Source organism: Zingiber officinale, chromosome 8A (assembly GCF_018446385.1).
Source record: "Zingiber officinale cultivar Zhangliang chromosome 8A, Zo_v1.1, whole genome shotgun sequence".
Classification (NCBI taxonomy): domain Eukaryota; kingdom Viridiplantae; phylum Streptophyta; class Magnoliopsida; order Zingiberales; family Zingiberaceae; genus Zingiber; species Zingiber officinale.
Genome location: NC_056000.1, coordinates 107,874,035 through 107,898,081, shown reverse-complemented (window position 1 = coordinate 107,898,081; position 24,047 = coordinate 107,874,035). Strand labels below are relative to the sequence as shown.

At 39.3% G+C, this 24,047-nt stretch overlaps 1 protein-coding gene across 2 annotated transcripts; it reads left to right on the top strand.

The window, feature by feature from the left end:
• Positions 1-18,261: 18,261 nt before the first annotated feature.
• LOC122009915 (U-box domain-containing protein 30-like) lies at positions 18,262-21,005 on the top strand. Of its 2 annotated transcripts, none has more exons than XM_042566227.1 (2): positions 18,262-18,702; positions 19,027-21,005. In XM_042566227.1, the coding sequence occupies exon 2, from the start codon at positions 19,204-19,206 to the stop codon at positions 20,572-20,574; it is 1,371 nt and encodes a 456-aa protein (XP_042422161.1). In that variant the 5' UTR covers positions 18,262-18,702; positions 19,027-19,203; the 3' UTR covers positions 20,575-21,005. The 2 variants fall into 2 exon arrangements, with proteins under 2 accessions (XP_042422161.1, XP_042422160.1); XM_042566226.1 differs by having other exon boundaries at positions 18,905-21,005.
• The last annotated feature ends 3,042 nt before the right edge of the window (positions 21,006-24,047 follow it).

Here is a 24,047-nt window from a genome sequence, read left to right as displayed (position 1 = left end):
GCTCTTGTGCACGACGACAACCACTGTGCGCCGGTGGCCACATCTACCCATGCCCTAGTTCGTAAGTGTCGGAAGCCGAGGACTTTTGCAAGAGGTTGGCGATCTTCCTCTCGTGTTCGCAAAGCTGCAGGGTTCTCTCTCTCCCATTCGTAGATCAGCAGAAGCATCATGTGAGAATTGCTGATGCCCTTCCCTTTTCCCTAGGTTTCAGTCGATCCCCTCTTCACTGGAGGAGGCCACGATCTCAATCATCTGTCACCACTAATCCTACCTTTCCTGTCGATTTCCTTTAAGTTGGTGCCTTAGTGTTGTTGTTGTCCTTCTTTGCTGTAGCACATCACCTCAGCAACATTGGAGTTTCTGTTAGAGAGGAAGCTACAGATCTAGATTAAGGTAAGATCTATTTAATTTCAAATTTATACAAATTGGAAGTTATTTCTAGGCTAGCTTGATTTTCTAGTTGATGAACAAGGTGTGTGTTTGGATTTGGAGGTTCGAGGCTCCACCACAGCAGTCGGCGATCCCTTAGGTGTTGAGTGCTGTTGGTCAGATTCGCTATTTGCCAAGAGGAAGCCAACCTACGTGTCGTAGAGGTAAATGCATTGATGTTAGTATAAAAAAAAGGTTACCTAGTTAGATGCTATTCATCTTGTTCGTTATGTTAATCCGATTAATGGAATAATTAGGGTTAAGGAAACTAACCCTAGATGACCGTTGAGTGATATTAATTGAGGTAAAAATATTGGATTTAATCTAAGCTTCGGGTTAGATTTGATTTATTTAGTTTAGCTAGTTACATTTGGAATTAGCTAAAATTATATGTTTGATATTACAGGACTTTGATTTGAGATGGTGTCTCGACGAGGGATCTATTTCGGATTGGACCTTTCTATTGGAGGCGGGTACCTTGACCTATCTATTTTGATATGTCTTATTGATATGTTTAGTAGATTTTAACAAGTAGTACTAAATATGTTTATATCTGCATCGGCATGTTACTATTTATTTTCTGAGCATGTTTTGTTGTTACTTGTTTAGCATTCATGCCCTGTTTACTACTTATGTTATAGAGGTAGTGACATGTCATGCTTTATGATATACCGGACTGGTTAGATACCATACCTGACATGTGTACCTAGATCATATTATTTGATCCACTTATATGGTACATGTTTTTATGGAGGTATAGGATCAGGATATTTCTATGCTTAGTGTCATGCATCATTACGCATGATTGCATGCTGAACGATTGGCAGCTCCATTATTGTTGAGCACATCACCAGTTACATGAATCTGCACACACAACCACTCATGGGTTAGTGGTTTTTATTCAGGCAGGGTGTGTTGCAGTAGGTTGCTCTGTTTGGCTTCGTTGGTCCGCTTATGGGTAGTGTGACGTAGCATGGTAGCCGACAAGGATCCCTCCTCTGGATTATCTCAAGGAGATGAGAGCATTACGCTGCCCCACTTATGATTTGGGGTAGGAGGATAGGTGTACTCTGACAGCATCCCGTCCACTCAGTCACTCATCAGGAGCAGTGACGACAGAATGCACGGTTGTCACAACCCTACCCACTCGGTCTCACCATCGTGTATGAGATGACTGATTGGCGTTAGAGGTGACCAAAACATGTCATTGGCATCATATGCATGATGCATTTATTGCTTGTGGTTGATGCACTTTATATGCTACATTTTTGGTGGATGCATTGTTTGACATGCATACAAGATATGCATTTATTGCTCATGTTTGCTGCACTTTATATATTGCATATTGGATGGATGCATTTGTTTGACATGCATACAAGATTTATGATACTCTGGGTCTGACAACCTTGATATCCCTATACCCAGATTCTGGTTAGTACAGTTACTCTTTACCTTACAGTTTTGCACTTTCCATATGTTATATCCAGGAGACTGTATGCACATTTATTACTACTAGTTATTATTTATTATGTATGTCGACTAGGTATTCGCTGAGTGTTGGATTCACCCCCGTTATTATCATTTCAGGTTGAGGTAGTCCGGAGGAGTTCAGTCGCTAGTCCCCCACCACTTCACGTTGCGACGAGTTCGCACATTTTGGTTTATGTTATTGTCTATGTTATTTAGACTTGTATCTTTTGGCACTTGGATCTTGTATGATCTCTTATTATCGATGGGTTTTCATTTGGATGTATGCTGGTGATTTGCATTTTATGGGTGTAGTTGAGTAGGATATCGGATTTTTGTTTTATGGGTGTAGTTGAGTAGGATATCGGATTTATGTTTTATGGGTGTAGTTGAGTAGGATATCGGATTTGTGTTTTATGGGTGTAGTTGAGTAGGATTTTTGCGATGATTTCCTTATCTTTGTTTTAGTTTAGTTGTTACTGTGGATGCTTGCTTATTGTACTTTTATGTTATACATATGCTTCGACTGTGTTGGCCGAGGTATCTGGATTGATGTAGTAAAGTTTCATATTGTCACCCGTACAGGGGAGATGCTGTCGAAATTTCTTCTGGCAGGGACTACCTGGGGTGTGACATAGACGGTGATTTCCCCTTCATGTAGTCGTTGGGTTTCCTAGAACCCCTACAATAAATTGTAGGCATGATCAGTGGCTCCCGTATCTACACACCAGGTACCGGTAGATAACATCGCTAAACATGTTTCGACGACTAATGAATAAGATACACCTTCATTGTTCTCGTTTCTGCGAGGACAGTTCGTCAAATGAGCCATCATCTTGAGGATATGATCCCTTACGGATGCCCCCTTAATCATGGTGGTCGTCATCAAGTTTCTCATAGCCTCCTGCCTAGCAGCCCTATTCTGGTGTTCGAAGAGTTCCTTGAGATTGCGCATCATGTCATAAGCGGTAGCCATGACCTGATGTTGATGTTGCAACACATTTGACAAGAAGCCAAAATATAACACCGCGCCATCTCATCTGCCCTGACCCATTTCTTATGATACTCAATCTCCTCTTCATTAGAATCGCTATTAGGCAGGCTTGGACATCTCAAAAAGTACAAACTTGTAACCTTCAGCAGTTAAGACAATGTCCAAGTTTCGTTTCCAATCAATGTAATTAGGATCAGTAAGTTTGTTTTCTTTCAATATAACAGCAAGAGGATTGAAAGCCATTTGAAATCCTAAGAATCACAAAATATTTGGTCAAAACTTTAGAATTTAAAATAATATTGATTCCTCAAACAATATCATTTAAATTCATCAACACCTCAAAACACTGTGAATTTTATATGCCATGATAGTGTGGACGTACAAAAATTCAAACATTTGTAAGAGGGGGCTTTACCCATTAATTTTATTATCTTGTCAACCTAACTTTATGACAAATAAAATTAATAGTTGATTTTTCTTCGGTCACACAAATAATAGCAGTGACTCCGATGGGGAGGATACTATTAAATGCACCTAAGTGTATACCATTACTTGATACTTAGTCCATTAAATAGGATTGTGCTCCTTCAGATGGAGAAAATCACACAAACCTAAATAATTTCCTATAATCATCCATAAAGGGAATTTGATCTAGGGATCCGCAAATAAACTCATCCGATGTGGAGGAAGGCACTCAAAGCCAACACACAAGTTTGAATGCATCACTTACAAACCAGTAATGATGACCATGGAATTTAAATAATTCCTCTCCCACTTAGTTATTTAAAATGAGGAATTTTAACATGCACACACACACATCACATATAAACAGCATAAAAGGCAATAAATATAAAAAATAATTTTCCAACTATTATGGCCTCATCCATAGTTGTCCTCAGTATACCACTAACCCTAGCTGCCGCCAACTGGTCATGTCGTTATGTCTATCTTGCTTCATTTTTTGTTGCGTCTCTGGTCCTCAAATAGCACCACACCTCACAATAAACAGCATAAAAGGTAATAAATATAAAAAATAATTTTCCAACTATTATGGCCTCATCCATAGCTGTCCACCGTATGCCACTAACCCTAGTCGCCGCCAACGGGTCATGTCGTTGTGTTTATCTTGCTTCATTTTTTGTTGCGCCTCTAGTCCTCAAATAGCACCACACCTCACAAGGATACGATCCATGACAAATATAAAATTTTACATTTATCGATCCTATATTCCATAAGGGAATGTACATGTAATCTAGATCGAGCAGAATGTAAAATCCTAAAACTAATACAACTCCTGCTGTATTTAATAATTACAATCATGCACATGCATAAAATGCCCTCGACATGCCCGAGGGTCCAAATCACACACAAACACAATAGGGCCATAATAGTTGGAACTAGGATGTCTGCAACCATAGAGTTAATCTAATTGCACATCCTACTATTATCCTGCCTAAATTTATGTATGAAAAGTGCATAATTTAACTGAAAACCAAATGCACAGAGGCAGAAAACTAGCTCTGATACCAATTGTTGGCACTACTCGGAATTCCGTTCTGTTTCCCCTATACAAAAATTTGTACAAGAACAGAACTTTTCCTAGCAACCCATGTGTTTTTCAGAAGTTAAACTTGGATTGCAAATGAAACTTAACATTATTAATCCAAGTTCAACCCATGTGTTCATCAGAAGTTAAACCATATTACAGAAGTTGATTAAATATTTATTTCAATGATTGGCTTCAAGGTCGTTGGCGAGGCACTCAGCTTTCTTGGGTATTGGATCATCCACCACTTCCTAGTCAAAGCCTTTCAAAGAAATTAAATATTTAAACTCCTTACAATAAACCCTAGGTTAAACTACAGATACCTCAATCAAAGCACAAGATCGCTAGCATCTTGTGTTGGTACTTCAGGATCCATACAAAGGAAAAATAAATTAGTACACAGCGAAAACAATTAACTAGTTATACCTTTCTTTGTAGCTTAAAAACCTCTTGATCTTCTGTTGTATTCCTCTCCTCCTCTTGGACGTCGTGTGGGCAATGATCTTCCAAGACAACACCACCCGAACCACTTCTTTGCCTCCAAGACTTTCGACCACCAAGGGATGCTAGAATAGGGAGCCTCCTTCTTTTCTTCTTCTCCTCCAAGTAACCGGCAACAAGGAGATGGAGCCTCTTGATGCCACCGACCCTTGGTAAAGGAAACAAGGGGAGAATAGAAAGGGAAGAGGGCCGACCAAAACAAGGATTAAAAGAAAAGACTTAGGTTGTGTTATACCATAAGGCACCATCTACCTCTCTTTTATAATCCTTGGTGAATGCAAAAAGGAAAGATTTTAAATTAAAACCTTCCTTTTAATTCCTATTATGTGTAGTCGGTCCTTATTTGGGCAACAATTAAGGAAAATTTTAAATTAAAATATCCCTTTTAAACCATTGTGGATGACTAAAAAAAGGAAAGATTTTAAAATTAAAATATCTCTTTTAAATCCCTTTGTGGATGACTATAAAAGGAAAGTTTTAAAAATTAAAATTTCTCTTTTAAATCTCTTGGAGGATGGCTATAAAAGGAAAGATTTTAAAAAATTAAAACTCTCTTTTAATTTCTTGTGGTCGGCCCCTTGCTTGGGCACCAAGCAAGGCTTGGCCGTGGCCGGCCAAGCATTATGGGCTCCAAGCAAAGCTTGGCCAGCCCTTGCTTGGGCACCAAGCAAGGATGTGGCCGACCCATTACTTGGGTAAGAAGTGGACTTGGTTGGATATAAGACTTTATACATAGAGGTTACAATAGGGACCTAGAGGAGGAATTGTCTTTGGCCTCCTGATGAGCTTGAGCTTCCTGTGTTCGACCCGAACACCCAACTCAAGTTCATCAATAATAACTCATACCACTAAAGAGTTATTATTGAACTACCTCACCAATCTCATATTACATTATGGGATCATTCTTATCATGGGTGTGTTAATCTCCTTGTGTTTAAGATATTGAATGCCGATTAATTAAATGAGTTACTGACAACTCACTTAATTAACATCTAGCTCCAAGAGTAGTACCACTCAACTTCATTATCATGTCAGAACTAAGTCTACCTGCAGGGTTTACATAACAATCCTTATGAGATCCTCAAGAGGACATCATCATTCTAATAAATAGGACACAGTTTCCTTCTATAATCAACAACACACCATATAAATAATATTATTTCCCAACTTATCGGGCCTATTGATTTAACGAATAAATCTCATCCTTTGATAAATTAAAGAAATAAATACTAAGTACATATGCTTGTTATTATATCGGGATTAAGAGTACACACATCCATAATAACAGAGATTTTGTTCTTTTATGCAGTCAGTATAAAAGGAACAACTTCAAATGGTTCTTCTCAATACACACATAGTGTACTAGTGTAATTTTATAGTCAAGATAAACTAATACCAAATTATACTACAACCATTCTAATGGTTTGTCCCAATCCATCTTGGTTGTGAGTTACTATTTATAATTTATAAGGAACTGATAACATGATTTTCTATGTGACACCACACACTATGTTATCTAAAATATAAATTAAATGGACAACTGCATTTAACTAAATACAGACATTTGACCAATGTGATTCTCATTTCAAAATAAATATTCATACAAAAAGTTAGTATACATTCTAATAGAGTTCCTGCGAGAGATACTCGAGCATGGCCTCGTACCACACTCATGGACCGACTACCTCTACCTCACTATCAACGATAGGTATTAGCGGCCAAGCTTCCACCATAGCCCCCAAAATTTTAACTTCTAAGAATTAGATATCATTACTAGTAAATTAACTTAAAAATTTTATAAATAATAAAAAAAATCCATTCAATAAAAATTTAAAATTTGATAAAATATAGGAAAAAATACGATGGTAACGTGCTCGTGTGAAGTGAATTCGGAACTCTTCTACAACATTCTTAGCGGACTCAACTAACTCAAGATCAGCCCAGCCCACCTCTAATTCTTGGATCTGTTGTTGTTTCCATGCAATATTCACATGCTCATCTGAGCTATCTCATTCAACTAAAGCACTTTGCGTGCATCTGTACGTGAAGTGTCTAAGTGTTATTTCCTGAGTTTGAAGTTTTGCTTCATGAAAAACTGAATACGACTGTAATGGTTGTTGGATCAAAAGTGCTAGAGAGGGGGGGGGGGGGTTGAATAGAGCTCATGGCTTTTTCACTTTTTAGCGTAAAACTATCGAGAGAGAAAATGTAGCGAAAATAAAGAAGTAAAGAAGGAAAAGAGAATCCAAGTTAACACGTGTTGGTTTTACTTAGTTCGTAGCTTGTGATGACTCCTACTCCAAGGCCCGTACTTGAGAGTGATTTTGTTAGGCAATTCACTAGCAATTCTGAATATTATAAGTATAAAAGACAAGTACAATAAGATAATAATTTAAGTGTTATAACTGAAAATTATACCGACAACTAAAGTGTTGAAGTTACGAGCTTTCAGTCGTCGGAGCAGCGTTACAACTTCATAGGGTCGTCTTTGGAGCAGCGCGGTGAGCTCATAAGTTGTAGCTTATTGAATTGGAAGTGTTGCTGAGTTCTTGGTCGATCACTGCTTTTATTAACCATTGAGGGTGCCTCCCATTGCATCCAAGGCATCTCCAGATGCAAAGATTATCCCTTAAACCTCTATAGCGATAAACTCCGCAACCTACGGTCTTTATCCTATGGAGGGCATCTTCCAGGCACTCCAGGGCGCCTTCCATGTTCTCTAGGGTGCCTCCCCACGACGAAAATCTTATTCCCAAGGTTTATCTACACGAGGGTGTGTCTGCCCTATCTAGGGAGCCTTCCACCAGATATGAGGCGCCTCCGAGCAACTCTGAGGCACCTCGAGCACTGTTCACCTGAGGCTAACTTGTGTATTTTAGCTTTTGTAAAATACATCAGTCCAAATACATAAGGATACCCTGCAAAATAGAGTTATCATAATATAAATAAAGTATTTATTAATTTGATAGTCTTCGGACTGTCCAGTTCTGACTTTCAGATTTTCTGAAAATCGTAGGTCGAACCGATGCCTATTGTTCTCTTATCGGGGAACGTGCCCTCACCTACTTATCTTAGGAGAGTTTATCTTTCGTCAAACCAGTCCTCCAGACCATTTGGAGTTTGGCTCAACATCCGAGACATCAAGATTTTTCGCTGGATTTCCGATCCCTGACTCGTCTAGTCTTCTGCCTGGTATCCGCGACCCCTAGGACTTTCACCTAGTGTCCTTGACTATAGGATTTTGTCCAACATTCTCAACCTACCAAGATTTTGCCCAGTCCCATGGATCAAGATTTTATTGCCTAGCCGCAATTGGGACTTTCTGTTGGTGTAGGTTGAACTAATAATCTGGTTTTGATATATGACAAATAGGTTAAAGTTAGATGTGTTGTTTGTCTAACTTTTCTACTAAGTGTGCAAGAGTTTACTGGTCTAAAGGACCTAACACTAGGCTGATTCCAGATAGGTCCGGGGGACCCGATAGCTGATGGGAAGTCCAGATAGGTCAACTGGGCTTAATATCTAGTAGGAAGTCTGGTTGGGTCTGCGGGACTTGCCAACCGGTCGAAATTCAGTTATATCCGCGGGATCTGACAACTGACGGGAAGACCTGATGGGTTAAAGACAAGTCAAGTGACTATAGTTGGTAAGTGGAGGTAAGCAACTCGAGGAGAGATCTAGTGAGGACGCATTCCCCGTTGAGGAATTGTAGGTGTCGGTCCATCTTCGGTTCATTTGGAAAACCTAAGCTGAGACCTTGACTAGATCTTGGTCTCGGGAAGATAAGATCTAATTACTACTCATATTTTATTGTGTTGTGTTAACTCTATTTTGTAGGATAAATAGATTTTCTATTGCCTAGACTAAGCCTTTTTGTAGGGAAGAAACTATTGAAGAAAAGGGAAGTCCAGGCACCTGGAAGGGATCCGGGTGCTGGACTCTGGGCACCCAGAGCTAGTCCAAGTGCCTAGACCAGGCCTTCCTAGGCGAGTGACGCGGGCACCCGGGTGGTTCGGTTGCTCGGAGTCGGTCTAGGCCCCATGACCCAAAAATTTATCTAAAAGTTGATGTGGACCGCGTTGACTGGCCGAGCCATGTTGTCCAGGTGACCGGAGGAGTTTTAGGCTTCTGAAATTGGCCTATATAAAAGCCTTCAACTAGGAGCTTCAGAACAACAACTGCTATTCCTTTCATATTCAAGTACTGCTCCGAAAAGGCTCCGACAACACCGAAAGGCTACTCCGAAGCATGATGAATGAGAGACTTCATTTTCCTTTTTGTTTATCGGTAACTTCATTATTTTCAGTTCTTGTACTCAACTCTTGTAATACTTTTATGAACCGATAGTGATTGCCCAACGAAAGCACTCGACGAGTGTGGGCCTTGGAGTAGGAGTCATCGAAGGCTCCGAACCAAGTATAAACAACTTGTGTTAGCGCTTGGTTTCTCTGTTCTTTTCTTCCTTTATTCTTTCGCTACGTACTTCGATTTACCTTGCTCTCAATTTTTCTTCAATGAACTAAGTAAAAATAACTTGTGTTAGCGCTTTGTTTGGGCACTCGATCCATCTTGTTCGGGCACCCGGACCAACTGGTCTAGGTACTCAAATTAGTCAGCCATGCACTGACTATCCGGTGCCTTCTTCGTTCACTGGATTCTTCTTTGGTCGCTTGGGTGATCCTTCGAGCTTCCAGAAATAAGCTCACCCTTCTCTCCTCGAGCAGACTTCTGCTATAGTTTCTCGTCCCTCGGAAGCGCTGTGCATGTCCTTCTCACTCCATTGGTGTACTCTTTTGAGCTTCTCGTCTCTCAGATGCACCGAGTCCCTTGACTCAATTCCCCTGCCATCCTTCTCATCTACCATGTCTTCCATTTAACTTTTTGTGTTCCTAAGTTCCTGTACACTTAGACACAAGGATCAAAACACCATAGGACCTAACTTAACCTAGTTGATCACATCAAAACTTACCAAGGGTACTTACATAAAGTCCTACACTTAGTGTGTCGTTAATATATCTAAGTATTCTTTTTAAATTTGTTAATTGTGATTCTTTTGCATATGATTGGTGCCTAGCACATATACCAACTATAAATAAAATATCATGTCGACTTGCAGTTAAGTATAGTAGACTCCCTATTGCACTTCTATAATACTTTAAGTTTACTGATTTTCCTTCTATGTCAGAGTCAATTTTTATATTAGTTGTCATTGGGGTATTAATATTTTTAGAATTCTCCGTTCTAAATTTTTTAACTCTTTTAACATATTTTGTTTGGTAGGCATAAATGTTGTATTTGGTTTGTTTTATTTGTAAAGCTAAGAAAAAATTAAGTTCACCTACCATAGATCTACACTCAAATCATCTACTCATAATGAGTGATTACCTCCAATATGATTGTCGGCGGCAGGATACTCCAGTGATCATACCCTTTGGAGCTTCTAGCTAGAATTCACAAAAACCAATAGAGGAGGCGGCTCACAACCAGATGAAAGCTCATGATGTGGGAAAGAAGGAATTCCCATTATTGACAAGTGCAGAGGAAGAGTAAGCTAAAGACAGGGATCTAAGGCACCACAACGTTCCCTTGCTCGTTCTTGTAGTATGCCAGCTCAAGGTGAATCGTCAACGGTCGATCGAAGGGATCTAGGGCACGATGACGGTGTGGCATCAGCCCAATCGAGTGGTGACACCGAGCATAGATCTAGTGAAATCGGCGACGATAGGGAGTCGAGCAAGAAGAGGTTAGCATATCTGTGCCGGTGATGAGATGTGTTGCAGCGTCCCGCGACAGAGAGGGGATGGAGTCATTAACCTCTGATGGTAATGGCTCCGTTCAAGTCCACAAGTGAGAGGCCTCGCCACTCTTCCTCATGTCGGCTCCTCCCTTTTGATAATGGCGAAGTGATTGGGATCAGTGACACTCTGGCTTGGCGTCGAGCTATGGAAAGTGGAGAAGAGGGGCGGCGGCTGACTAGAAATCACTTCGCAAAGAGCACATAGTGAGACGATCCGTGTCTAGAGAAGATTATCTACTCACGGCGTCGACAACGCGCGAATGTCCGGCGATTGGCGAGGCGACGAAATCAGGAGAAGAAGAGAGTCGACATTGAGTGAGAAGGGGGATCGAGCAGTAAAATGAGAAGAAGTTAGATTTAAATATTTAAACCTAGGATTTAATTAACCAACTATAGGTTAATTTAATTAATTAACTCCCAACTTAATTGGGATTGCAAACAGGCCTATCAAATCGTTCTATCTCTTTAAATATGCCATACGAATTCCATTTAAATTCAGAAAAATTTCTAAAAATTTCTAGAAAAATCCAATAAGGTTATTTCTCTAATAACACTTATTATTGAATTTGCCGTATCTTACACCTGGTGGGTCAAGGGACCTAAAATCTATAATTGGTAAGTGGAGGTAAGCAACTGGAGGAGAGATCTAGTGAGGATGCGTTCCCGGTTGAGGGAAGTAGGTGTTGGCCCAACTTAGGTTCATTTGAGAAATTTAAGTTGAGACCTGGACTAGATCCTGGTCTAGTGAAGTAGGATCTAATTAATACTACCATCTTATTGTACTAACTTTGTTTTACAGGCTAAACATATTATAGTTACCTGAACTAATTCTTTTTTACAAGAAAGAGAAGGGTCAAAAAGGGTTGTCCAGGTACCCGAAAGAGATCTGGGCACGCGAACTCCGGGTGCTCGGAAGGGATCTGGGCACGCAAACTCTAGGCGCTTGGAGTTGGTCTGAATACCTGGACCAGCTTTGCTCAGACGGGTGCTTGGCTAGGCACCCAAGCGGTCCGAGCGATTGGAGTTGGTCTAAGCACCCGAACCAAAAAAGTTCATCCAGAAATTGAATTGGAGCACGACGACTGGTTGATTCGCCTCAACGGTCTAAGCGTCTAGAGGGGGTTCGGGAGCCTGAAGGTGGATAAACTTTGGGGATGGAGTTTTGAAGAGAGCTCGCCACGTCAGCACATCCAAACGCTCAGGAGGGACTCTAGGCACCCAGACGAGATTATAAAAAGAGGCTTCGATCAATAACTTCATAACACCAATTACTACAACTCTACTCCGGAAAGGTCTCCGAGATACCGAAAAGCTACTCCAACAATCTACGCTCAAGTTTTCCAAGTTGTATTGTTGGTATAATTTAATTCATGTAATTGTACTTAAAATTCTATAATTACTTCGTGATTATAGCGATTGCCCAATGAAAGAACTTAGTGAGTGCGAATCTTGGAGTAGGAATCGTCGAAGGCTTCAAACCAAGTAAAACCACCTGTGTTAGCGTTCACTCTTTTTTTTTTTTACTTTAATTATTTCCTCTGCATCTTCTTGTGATTTTCAAAAAAACGACGAATGTTATTCACCCTCCTCTAGTATCTTAACGATCCAACAATACATATATATCATTTATCTATGATAATTTTTTTTTAAAAAATACTCATTTAATATATCTCATAATCATTATCATGCATTGTTTTAAATTCTTTGTAATTAAGGATAATGGTATAAATTAACATCTTAGGTAGGATAATCAAAGTTAAAATTCCTAGATAAAAATACATGATCTCTTAGTTTAGGAAAAACTATTTTACATCTCACAAAGATTATAGAGTTGACTTGTATGTGTATTGAGACACATTAAATATAACTGAGATGTTAGTAGAATAAACAAGACTCAAGATATTGATTTAGTGCATCTAATTAAATTTTAATTTTATCAAAATAAATAATTATCTGAAGTTCAATCATGGGGAATGTAAATGTATAAAATATGTGCATTTAGCCCAAAGATCGTGATTGGAAATTATTTTTGAAAAATATTTCAAAATTATTTTGAAAAATCTTAGAAAAGTCTATTTGTTGATAGGAATCACCATTGATTAGTTAGATACAAAATAAAAGTAAAACATTAAACTTTTAAGTGGTTTCCAATTTTATGTTATTCTTTGAAAAGGTGATATATTTTCATAGAAAATTATTTTCCTTTGATAGTATACGACATAAATAATATCTACGTGAAATTTTATAATTTTTCGAATATTGTAGAATTATTTATGAGTTTCTAAAATTAGGTCTAAAATTTAATTTAGAAATCAAAAACTCCAATCGATTAGGCATTGTTGCCAATCAATTGGGATGCACTATAGTCGATTAGCAATGAGCGACAAACAATTCGAATGAGCTTTAATCGATTAGTAGCTGGAACCAATCGATTAGCAGAGCTGTGTTTAGCTGAAATGGTCAGATTTTAGTCCATTAAGTCACATTTAGTTAATTTAACTATCTCTAACCCTCTGAAGTGCTTAGGTAAGCATTTAAGAATAATTTTCTTGATAAAAATGAGAAAGAAATGGCTAAATATGACTATCATGAAGTTAAGGAGGATGTTTATATTCAAGGTTGAATCTTTAACCTCATAACTTCAAATTTTAAAACTTTCTAAAGGTGTAGAAATTCTAAATTGTTGGTATAATGATAGAAGTTGAAGCATGCTTTGAAGGGGAGGTTCTTAAGATTGAGTATTAGAGAAAATGGAAGGGTATGAGACCTTCATTAAAAAGTTTGAATGACAAGAGGATGAATCTTGGGGAGAAGATTTTTGATATGTGTCAAAAGGGAGAAAATATAGGGTTCAAGTTAGAAAACTCTCATTTATGCTTTGGAATCAGATGAAGAAGGGAGTTGGGCTAATTTGGGCCAGCCTAACTTAAACATATTATCAAACTTCAAAAAGGAGAAAATTATTGGGGCAATCGTCCTTAGGTCAAGGTTGACCAATTTGACTAAGCTCAAGTTGGCTTGAGTTTGAGTTTCAAATTTGATAATATGTGTGAGAGAAGTCAAGTAGATTAAGGGAGGAACATATACTTGTTTGGGAAACTCCTAACTGGAGGTTAAGTAACGAAATTTTCTAACTAGAGGTTAGGCAACGGGAAGTCTTAATTGGAGATTAGGCAACAGAAAGCCCTAGTGAGTGAAGTTAGGGAATGGAAGCCCTAGCGGGGCTAGGCAATGAAGACCAAATTGGGAGCTATGCAACGGAAAAGCACTAGTGAGTAAAACTATGCAGTGAAAGTCCTAGTAGGGCTAGGCATTGAAGACGTAGTTGGGAACTAGATAACAGAAAAAGACCTAGTGAGTAAAGCTAGACAGTGGATATCCTAGCGGGGCTAGGTAGTGGAAGACCTAGTTAAAAACTAGGCAACAAAAATCCTAGTGGGGTTAGGCAAGGGAAAAAGTCCAAGTGAGTCAAAGGTTGACTGGACACTTGTGATCAAAAGTCTAACGGGAAGTTGGCATGAGATAGAAAGTTCAAGTGGATCAAGGATTGCCCAACACTTTGTGAAGAAGTCCTAGTAGGTCAAGGATGACCATATGCTAAGCAACGAGAAGTCCCAACGAGTCACAGATGAATCTAGGGTTGGGCAAAGGAACCCTAAGCTTATGTTGAGTCAAGGGTTGGTCAATCGAGTAGGGTAATAGAGTAGAGTAATCGATTAGGAGGTTTTCGCGAGACATATAAGGGTGAGGAATTGATTAGGTAATTGATTGGCTTATTATAATCGATTAGGGCAATCAATTATGTTGTGTTTCTCTCACGAACAGAAAGCCTTGAACCGATTGGGTCAATCGATTAAAGCTAAGTCAATTGATTCACAATCGCCTTCTCACGAACAAGGGGTGTTGAATCAATTGGGAATTTGCCTAATCAATTGGTAGAAAGTCCTACGAGAACAGTAAGGTTGGGAATTGATTAGTCAATAGGTTAACCCTCATGTTAATCAATTAGGCCAATCGATCAAGGATTTTTTGCATGAGATAAAAAAGGATTGGAATTGATTAGTGAAATTGATTCAACCCTGTTAATCTATTTGGTTAATTAATTGAGCAGTGATTCTCTGTGAATAGAAAACTTCTGAATTGATTAAGATAATTGATTAGAAGTCGCTAAATTGATTGATATGACTCGCCAATTGATTAGATGAACGAAAAAGAGTCGTTCTGTAGGGTTTAAACAGTTAAGCTAACATGACAAACAATTGGGGGTAAGCCAATCGATTAGGAGGCATCAAAGTAACCTTAAAAAAGGGGGTTCACGAAGATTTGAAGCAAGATTTTCTAAGCCGGTTCTTGAGGCTTTGACGAGAAGTGTTGTTGCACTTTTCAAGAATCAAGAGGCTAACCAAAGTAAAAAAAAAAAACAAGCAAGCAAAGTAAGGTTCATTGTTGTATAGTCATTTTTTATTTCCATTGTAACCTAGTTTATGTTTTCTTGTTGTATTCTTGTGCTTGAGTTTGTACGAGACTTATCCACCTCTGGGATGGAGGTTTTCATAGTGTATTTGTGAAAGTGAGAAGCAAACCCTTGGATTAGTTATCTTAAGGAGATGAATACTAAGTAAAACGAATGTGTTATCATTACTTCAAGTTTTCCATTGCAAATCAAGTTCAAAGAAGCGATCTAAGCTATTCACACTCTCTAGCTCTCTACATGTCCTTACAAGTTCTGCCGTCTCTGGTTGACGAGTTGGTGGCATTCTCAACTCCAAGGGTGGGTCAGTCCTTTAAGTGCTACATGCTACTTGGGTGGTAGCTTCCATTAAAGCCACAACAGGAGCTAGTGGTGCCCCTTCTTTGAGGGCGACCTCCTTCTAGGTTAGACCAACTATTACCACACCACACTCCTTTAATTTGGCCTCGGTGAGCTTCACCACCTATTCAGTTCATTGAAGCCCTCAACATGGTGGCATCTACAAGAAATGATACACCTTTAGTTAGATATCAAGACTTGTTCATCTGCTAGATCTTACTGAATGAAAAGCTTTCAGAGAAGTTGGGGCGGGGCTCAACCCGAACTTATGAAGCAACCCTTCCTCAAGTAATGCGTTTCTATTGAACTTCAAATCCTATAGTTTATGCAATGAGCTGAAATAGCCCCGCTCTAAGTGGTAATCTTTCAGAGTGGGAGGTGCGGGCAACTCAGATCGCCGACGAGTTGACCAAGACATTGGGCTAGGAAGCTTCACAAAGAAAAACTGGAGTTTCCAACCCTTGTGTGAAGTCGAAAAGCCTTTTAAGAGACCAAATCCAGCTCTAGATGAAAAGAAGAATATCCCATCTTCTATCTTCTTGGGATAAAAGAAAAAAATGGAAGACAAAATAAGAAAGGGGGATGCGAAACAATCAGAAGAGGATAACTATGCCAGTTAAGATGTAGAAAGAATTAGGGTCAAGTTGTGATAACAAAATACAAAAATATTGAGACACTTCAGCCAAGAATGTCGGGATAGGGAAACACAACCCACTCAAAAGGTGACTTCTGAAGAAGGTCACAAAATCGGGGCAAGGACGATCTGGCCAGTCGTACCATCAAAAGCTTTATCAGATGGTCAGTCAGGATTTTATTGGTCATCCCTAATTGATCTAAGGATACATTAGTGAAGCTTGACTCAATAGATCTACCAGGGAGAAAAAGACGATTCCCCAAGCATTGAGATTAATACTACCAGACTACAAAGGTTATCACTAGAGGACACTTGATTGAGAGATGATTGAAATAAAAAATGATAGGAAGGAACCAAACTACTTACTAAATGAGAAGACATAGAAAACTCGAAGATGAGGAAGATGAAGAATGATAGACTCAGAAGTAGTGATTGCACAATTAAGGGCAAGGGCATCATTCTTCAACCTAATATATCCCAGCAGGTTCGACTGAGACTGTTGGATCTTTACTATCACAAGAAAGGGATGAAATTTTAGCCTTTAGATCAAACACATGGATTGAATCAAATCCGAGTAATCATTACAGTAGAGATGATGCTTTGTATTCCTTGTTATGGGTCATATCACATTAATATGATGTAACATTGGAGATACACTAGTGCATTCTGGGCTTAGTGATTGAGGAAGATGACATAGGTGACACATTTAATAGGAGTTGCAACATCTAAAACATATTGTCAAAGGCGTGCTTACATTTAATGCATAATCTCTTTGGAAATACATAAAGGATCTACAATGTGGCTTGGGTAGTCGAGATAGTTGGATTTGTCCCAGTCAGTGACATCATAGTCCAGTCAATAGGATTCCCGCTTCTTTCGACTATACTTAAAGGGGAGACTTATGATCTGGGAAGTAGTCAGAGAACACCACGTGGATAAGGAGGTCCACAGTTCTGTTGATGTGGTAGTCAAAGTCAAGGGAGAGTTAAGTTGTTCTCCTACTCCATGATGCGCTGGATTCGCCCTTGAAGTCGGCTCCCAACTCAGCGGTGTCCCTGACTCTATGACTCTCTTGACCAAAGACAATGTCACAGATTATTTCAAGAAGTAGATATTGATCGTGGAGATCTCGGGATTTCGGATTATTTCAGGAAGTGGATAACGTGAGAGTCAGCCACCACTCTATAAAAGGTAGCCCTCTCCGACAGACTCAAGTACACAAACATACGTATCCACAAATCTTAATTATTCTTGATTCCTCTTTCTCCACCCAGTCGAAAACTAACTTGAGCTTCGAAGTAGCTATGCTGAAAGCCCCTCGACCATCATTCTAACCCTCCTTTCATCTTCTCCCTTCTAAGCTTCAATAGAGCTCCCCACTAATCTTCATTGTTGATAAGCGATTGGCGACGAAGGTAGCCTCTACGTCTGCTCATTATGATTCATTCATTGACGTACTTAGATAGAATTATCTAATTACCAAAATAATAATAATAATAAATAAATAAATAAATAAATAAATAAAATGACAACTATCAAATGACTTATATGATAAAGTGGCTCAGTTGACTTAAATCAAAGTGGGATTTGAGATAAAAGTCACTCGTGAAAATGGCAATGGAGCTTGCAAAGACATAGTCCATTTCTTGTTCTTGTTTTCCATTTTTTAGTATAGGAATAAGCTCAAAGGACCAGTAGATCTCAATCTTTTAGAATTCTCAAAACATTTAATAAAAAGTCTCGATGATTTTTTTTTTGTTAAATCTGTTGCTCCAATTCAATCTAATTTGGATCGACTAGTGTTGTCCACTTCAATTAGTTACCTTGATTATAAAAAGAAAAAAAGTTTTATTTTAAACAATATGTATTTTTATAAATACGATATAAATATTAATTCCAAAAGATTTTGTTACACGCAGAAAGACCCACCAAAAAGATCAAATCACGAACGTCCACTCATCCCCACCCTTCCCACGTCGCGACACTCCCAAGTCTCAACTACGCAAATTCCCAAAAATTCGTTTTACAAATACGGAAGAAATAAATACAAATTTTATCATCAGTTGTGAGAATCGGCCGTTTAGCGTTCGAGGAGGGATGGGGTCATGGGGATGGCTCTTTTCGTGGACCCGAGTCAAAGGCGTCGTCGTCCTATTCCAAACAGCAGCGCTGGAATACGGCGACGTCAGGCGACACGACTGCACGTGCGCTACTCCGGCCGAGATGCCATGCTATTGCCACCGGCTCCTTCCAGGCATCTCCCCATCCTCCTATCACTGCCCGTTACTTTTTCTTTTTCTTTCTTTCCTCTCTGCCAAAGGCAAAAGAGAAGAGCGAGCGAACGAACGAGGGAGAGACTATGGCTTATCTTTTCAAAATCCTTCCCTTTCTATAATGAAGATTTTAGTATTTAATGGTCTTATCTCATCGCTGTTAGTGCCTTCTATCTGCTGCTTCCTGCTGCCTCACAAGGTTGCGTCAGATCTCGCCTACTCGTTCTTCGATCCGTCTGATAGCCGAGCCGGTGAGGCCCTCTTCCTCTCCTCCCTCTCTTACGGATTTCATGTGCGATTTGTTGATTTTGAACCGTAACAGTGAGGAATTTGTTTGCTTTCTAGTTTTCGCTTTGTTTAGCCTGGATTTCCCTCTCTCGCGCGTACTTTTTTTTGGACGCCCTTTTTCACCTCCTTATTTGGGCTTTTGTTCCCCCATGATTTGCCTTTTAGCGAGCTCTGGTGAAGCCAGTGTGTGAGAGAGGTCGCGAGCGAGAGAGAAAGACGGGGCGGCCTTTGGGAGAGAGCAGGGACAGTGATCGATTATGAGTTCATTATGCTGGTTATGATGACAGGTTGCTTTCTTTTGACCGGCGCTACCCGAGAACGGCGACACCTAATTTCACATACTCAGCTCCTGTCTCTTCCGTGAGCTTCTGCTAGTTTTCCTTTACTTCCTTGTTCTCGTCTGATTCATGCATAAAGGCCGAACCTTGTGATGCAAAGTTGGGTTCTCGCGGATCGTAACGACGATGCCACAGTACCAGCAACACGCTTCGTGGAAGTTGGAGGGCGGCGGCCAGATCATGGATCTGGAGACTGCCGTCAAAGACGGGATACTGGGTGGCGGAGGCGGGGGTGGAGGCCTCCTGCCTGGGAAAGATGCCACCTTGGTGCCTGTCGCTGAGAAGCCTAACCTCAGGAACATGATCGAGGAGCTCTATTCGGAGGTGGAGAATGTGCCTTCAGTGTTTATCTGCCCGATCTCCCTCGAGCCCATGGTTGATCCCGTCACCCTCATCACTGGCCAGACCTATGAGCGCGCCAACATCCTCAAGTGGTTCTCTATGGGGCACCTCACCTGCCCCACGACGATGCAGGAGCTCTGGGACGACGCCGTCACTCCCAACCGGACCCTTTACCAGCTGATCAACGCCTGGTTCTCGCAGCGCTACCTCCAAATGAAGAAGCGGTCCGAAAACGTGCAGGGTCGCGCCACCGAGCTCATCCAAACCCTGAAAAAGGCCAAGGGGCAGGCCAGAGTTCAAGCCCTCAAGGAGCTCCACAAGATCGTAGTCGCCCATGCACCTGTCAACACGTCCGTGGTGGACTTTGCCGGAGTAACGCTTCTCTCTTGTCTCCTTGGCCCCTTCACCTCTCATGCTGTTGGCTCCGAGGTGATTGCTATTATCGTCAATCTCACCTTGGATTCAGATACAAAGGCTAATTTGATGCAGCCGGCAAAGATCTCACTCGTTGTGGACTTGCTAAACGAAGGGACAATTGATACCAAGATCAACTGCACCAGGTTGATCGAAATGCTAATGTGGGAGAGAAGTTTCCGGTCAGAGGTGGTGTCAAGTTGGAGCCTTTTGGTTGCTTTATTGCGATTGGTGAAGGACAAGCGACATCCAAATGGAGTTGCAGCAGGACTCAGCTTGCTCAAGGATATTGGCTCTCATGAGCAAGTTCGCAGCTTAATGGTGAGCATTGGAGCAGTCCCACAGCTTGCTGAGCTGTTGTCCAACCCGAAATGGGAGCTGAAGTTTATAGAACCAGCATTGCAGATCTTGGACGATCTTTCAACTATACCTGATGGGTTGTTAGCGTTGAAGGATTGCCATCAGATCATCCCTACAGCAGTGAGGCTCTTGATGCATGCCTCTGAAGCTTGCACTCATCATGCATTGTCTATATTGTGGGCCGTCTGTAAGCTTGCCCTCGATGAGTGTGCTTTCCTTGCTGTTGAGGCTGGGTTGGCCGCAAAACTACTGCTTGTCCTCCAGAGTGGTTGCAATCCGGAAATGAAGCAACGGGCCGCTGAGCTATTGAAGCTCTGTAGCCACAATTACTCTCCGACCGTCTTCATCTCGAAGTGCAAGCTGACGAGAACAATGCAATGACACAAGTTGATTGCCATTTGAAGTGTTATTTCCTTGGTATCCCAATCTGCATTTGAAATGCCATCATTGCAAGTTTAGATCGAGATATTAAATCTTTATAGGAGCTAAGATGGTATATGTTTGAGCTCTTATTTATTTTTGTTCTGTACAATTTGTATACTTGGGAGTCTCATTCTTGATAAAGAAGCATCTCATTGAGGGTATCTGGTTATGAAATGTGAAAAAAAGATAGATGGATTTTCTGTCGGAAGTTTTATCAACAATGTCATCCTCAATAAGCTGGTAGGTTATGGAAGCATGCTCTATCAAACAAGGTGGTATAATACTTGCCTCCGATTAATTTCGATGTAATTTTTAAACATGTGAGATTTTGAACAAATGAACTATTCCAGGCTCCACTTGCCTTAAATTGAGAGTGATGGTTTTTTGTTTCTGCTGCCTTGAGTTTTTGATGTTCAAACTTAACATATGTCACCGGTAAGACCTTTTTTGCTGGATGTCTGTGGTAATACCATTGTCATGGCTTTGTTGTTTGTCAAGTAAACTCGTCACAATCCAAACCGTGATTGTTCTTTGCTAATGCAACAGGTAGATTTGCATCCTGGAATCTGATATGATGAAATCCATCAGAATATGGAGAACTGATGGACAAGACTCAACAGGTATTGATGGCCTGCAAAGTGATAATTTCATTTTGAAGCGGTCAAATGCAGCAGAGGCATCTGAGAACCTTTGAAAGGAGTGGTCTAACTATAGCTACCCAGAGAACAAAATTATCCTACTTTTTTTTTTCCAGAGGAAACGGTGTCCATGGACCAATGACCAGAACAGTGAGCGATATGCCAAATTCCTTTCAAAGTATCAGTTGGACAGGACAGGGTCATGACATGACAAAAGAAGTCCTGGATGTCTTCTTCCTTTGTGTTCTAGGAGTCATCCGTGTGCGGACAGAAGAGACCTTTGCAAACATGCGCGCGCGCGCGCGCTGATTGTAGGAGAAACATAATTTATAAAGGGGTATTTAGGTTAGTGAATTGATTTTTAAACCAGAGTAAATTATAGAAAAATCTTTAATCATGAATACTTCTTTATGTCCACTCTTGAAGACATTTATTTTATACTCCTTAATTTTTTTTTACTCTCTAATACATCAATTTACAAATTTACTCCCCTCCCAATTAATTCCTTTTCCTCTTCTTCATTTCTGTCTTAGCCATCTCCATCAGTTTATCTCCATGAAAGAAAAGTCCTAATCCTAACCAAACAAAGCCATCAGTCCACCAATTCTCAGTAATGACAATGTAAAGCCTTAACCATCGAGATCCACCGACCAATCGACTAAATCCACCGACGAGGATACTGAAGCAAGTGATGAAAGAAATAGAGTTGAAGCCAACCAGTCACCTCGAAAAATAATAAGTTTTTTCGTCATTTGTAGTTTTTTGATTAATTAGTCTCATTTTATTCGATTCCACATTTCATTAATTTATTTGTTGTTGGTTATTGTTCGTTTTTTTGACTTCTCGATTTTTAGCGGGTCATTGTGCGATTTATGCAATATTTTGTACTATTTAGTGGTGGTTTTTTACATTTTGGTATCCTTTCTATAGATATATGAAGTATCTAACTATTATAAACCTATAAATTCTTCAACTAAATAATAAATATTTTAAGAGGGATTAGTTTCGATTATTATGATAAATGAGTTCTATTAATATAGTACGAACCGTAGTGGGGGAGTTAAAGTTTTTCACTTAGTCAATTGTTCATGTTTAATGATGATATTCAATTTTTCTATTATTATGATTAAATTGAATGTTTATTTTTTGTAAATACGCAAATGTTTAAATTTGTGTGATATTTTGTTTTATGTTTTTGGTGTAGAAATAGTAAAAAAAATTAAAAATTTAAGAAATGATATTTTGAGACTTGAAAGAAGGTTAAGGGTGGTAAAGAAGCAAAGATGGTTAAGATTAACAAAGAATAAAAGGAGGTTAAGAGTAGCAAAGAAGCTAAGGAGGTTAAGAATGGTAAAAAGCTCTATTGCGATGTTCTTCAACTTTTTTCAGAGCTATAATGACTAAAGTCAACCCAAAAATGAGTGATAAGCAAAAAAAAAAAAAAAAAAAAAAGAATATTGGAAACACCCCACTTGGTCCATCACTAAAGATGCCCAAATTGTCCATTCACAGTTCTAGAGTTCATCTAATTTTAAAAAAGAATATTTCAGTTGCAATCTCGTTCATTTGTGTTTGGTGAAACTAATGTTGTTCCCTTTAGATCGCCAGAGTTTTCCATAGTTGGATTGCGTTATTTAGTTGATTTAGATGTCAATCTCAAGTGTAAATTTATAGCTCGACATTTCTCAGGAAAAGTTGGCAGCATTAGTAGAAGTACAATTTATGAGAGACTTTCCTCCTTAGCAGGATCGGAGAATAACTCTGGTCTTGATAATTTTGTTAGAATGTTTATTTATTTTGTGTTTAATTGTATCATATTTTTTTGTTGGCCACTACTTAACACCTTGATTCATTATGCCATACATTGATGACCTGACAATCTTCTTTGATTATTTGTGGGTAGATGCAGTATACAAATTGTTCAACTACCAAATTTTGAAATATATTAGAAAGGGTGAAGGAAATGTTCTAAGAAAGAAGTATTTAGATGGTTCAATAGTTGGTTTCATGATGAGTTTTTTAAGTATGCTTTTATTATGTTTTGTATTGTTATATTAATATATTTATTTATTTAGGCATGGCTATATGAAAAAATTTCTTCTCTTGGAGTTATACATTCTCTACATACTTTTCCTCGATTAGTCTGTTGGTGTGAAAGTAAGATACCTAAAAAAGCTGATTTAACTGAGCGATTATTAAAATGCATTGACTATACTAAAGTAAGGTCATATTTTTTTAGTAGGCATACTCAAATATGATCGGTTGTAGTGACCATTTATTTTTAATTGTGAAAATGTGTTGTCCATCGTACAATTTTTTGATAAAGATAAACTTTTTCATCAAAAGCAAGGAGGTTTTTCAATAATATTATGAATAATTAAATATTTTATTAAATGAAATTGACAAAACATTTATTTACTACAAAAATCAAAATTTTTAGGTCCTAGAATGTGTAAAGTGTGGTGAAATCATTGATGGTACAAGTTGGTGGAATAGTGGACTGATGACAAAAGACATTGATAGTGAGCCATAGCATGAGCCAAAGATTAAATGTGAAAGTAATGCATATGAGTGTAAAACCGAGGAGAAAGATGAATCTAGTGAAGATATCAGTGGGACTAATGATAAAAGCGACTCAGGGAGCATTGTTGGTAGTTCAATAGCCACAAGCATGACCAATCATTTCCCCTCGTCCATTGCAATGACCGTAATGACAAGAGTAGACCATGTTTAGAAAAAAAAGCTAAAATATTTGTTATGCCACTGAGTACAATGCCAAAACGTAGGAGAAAA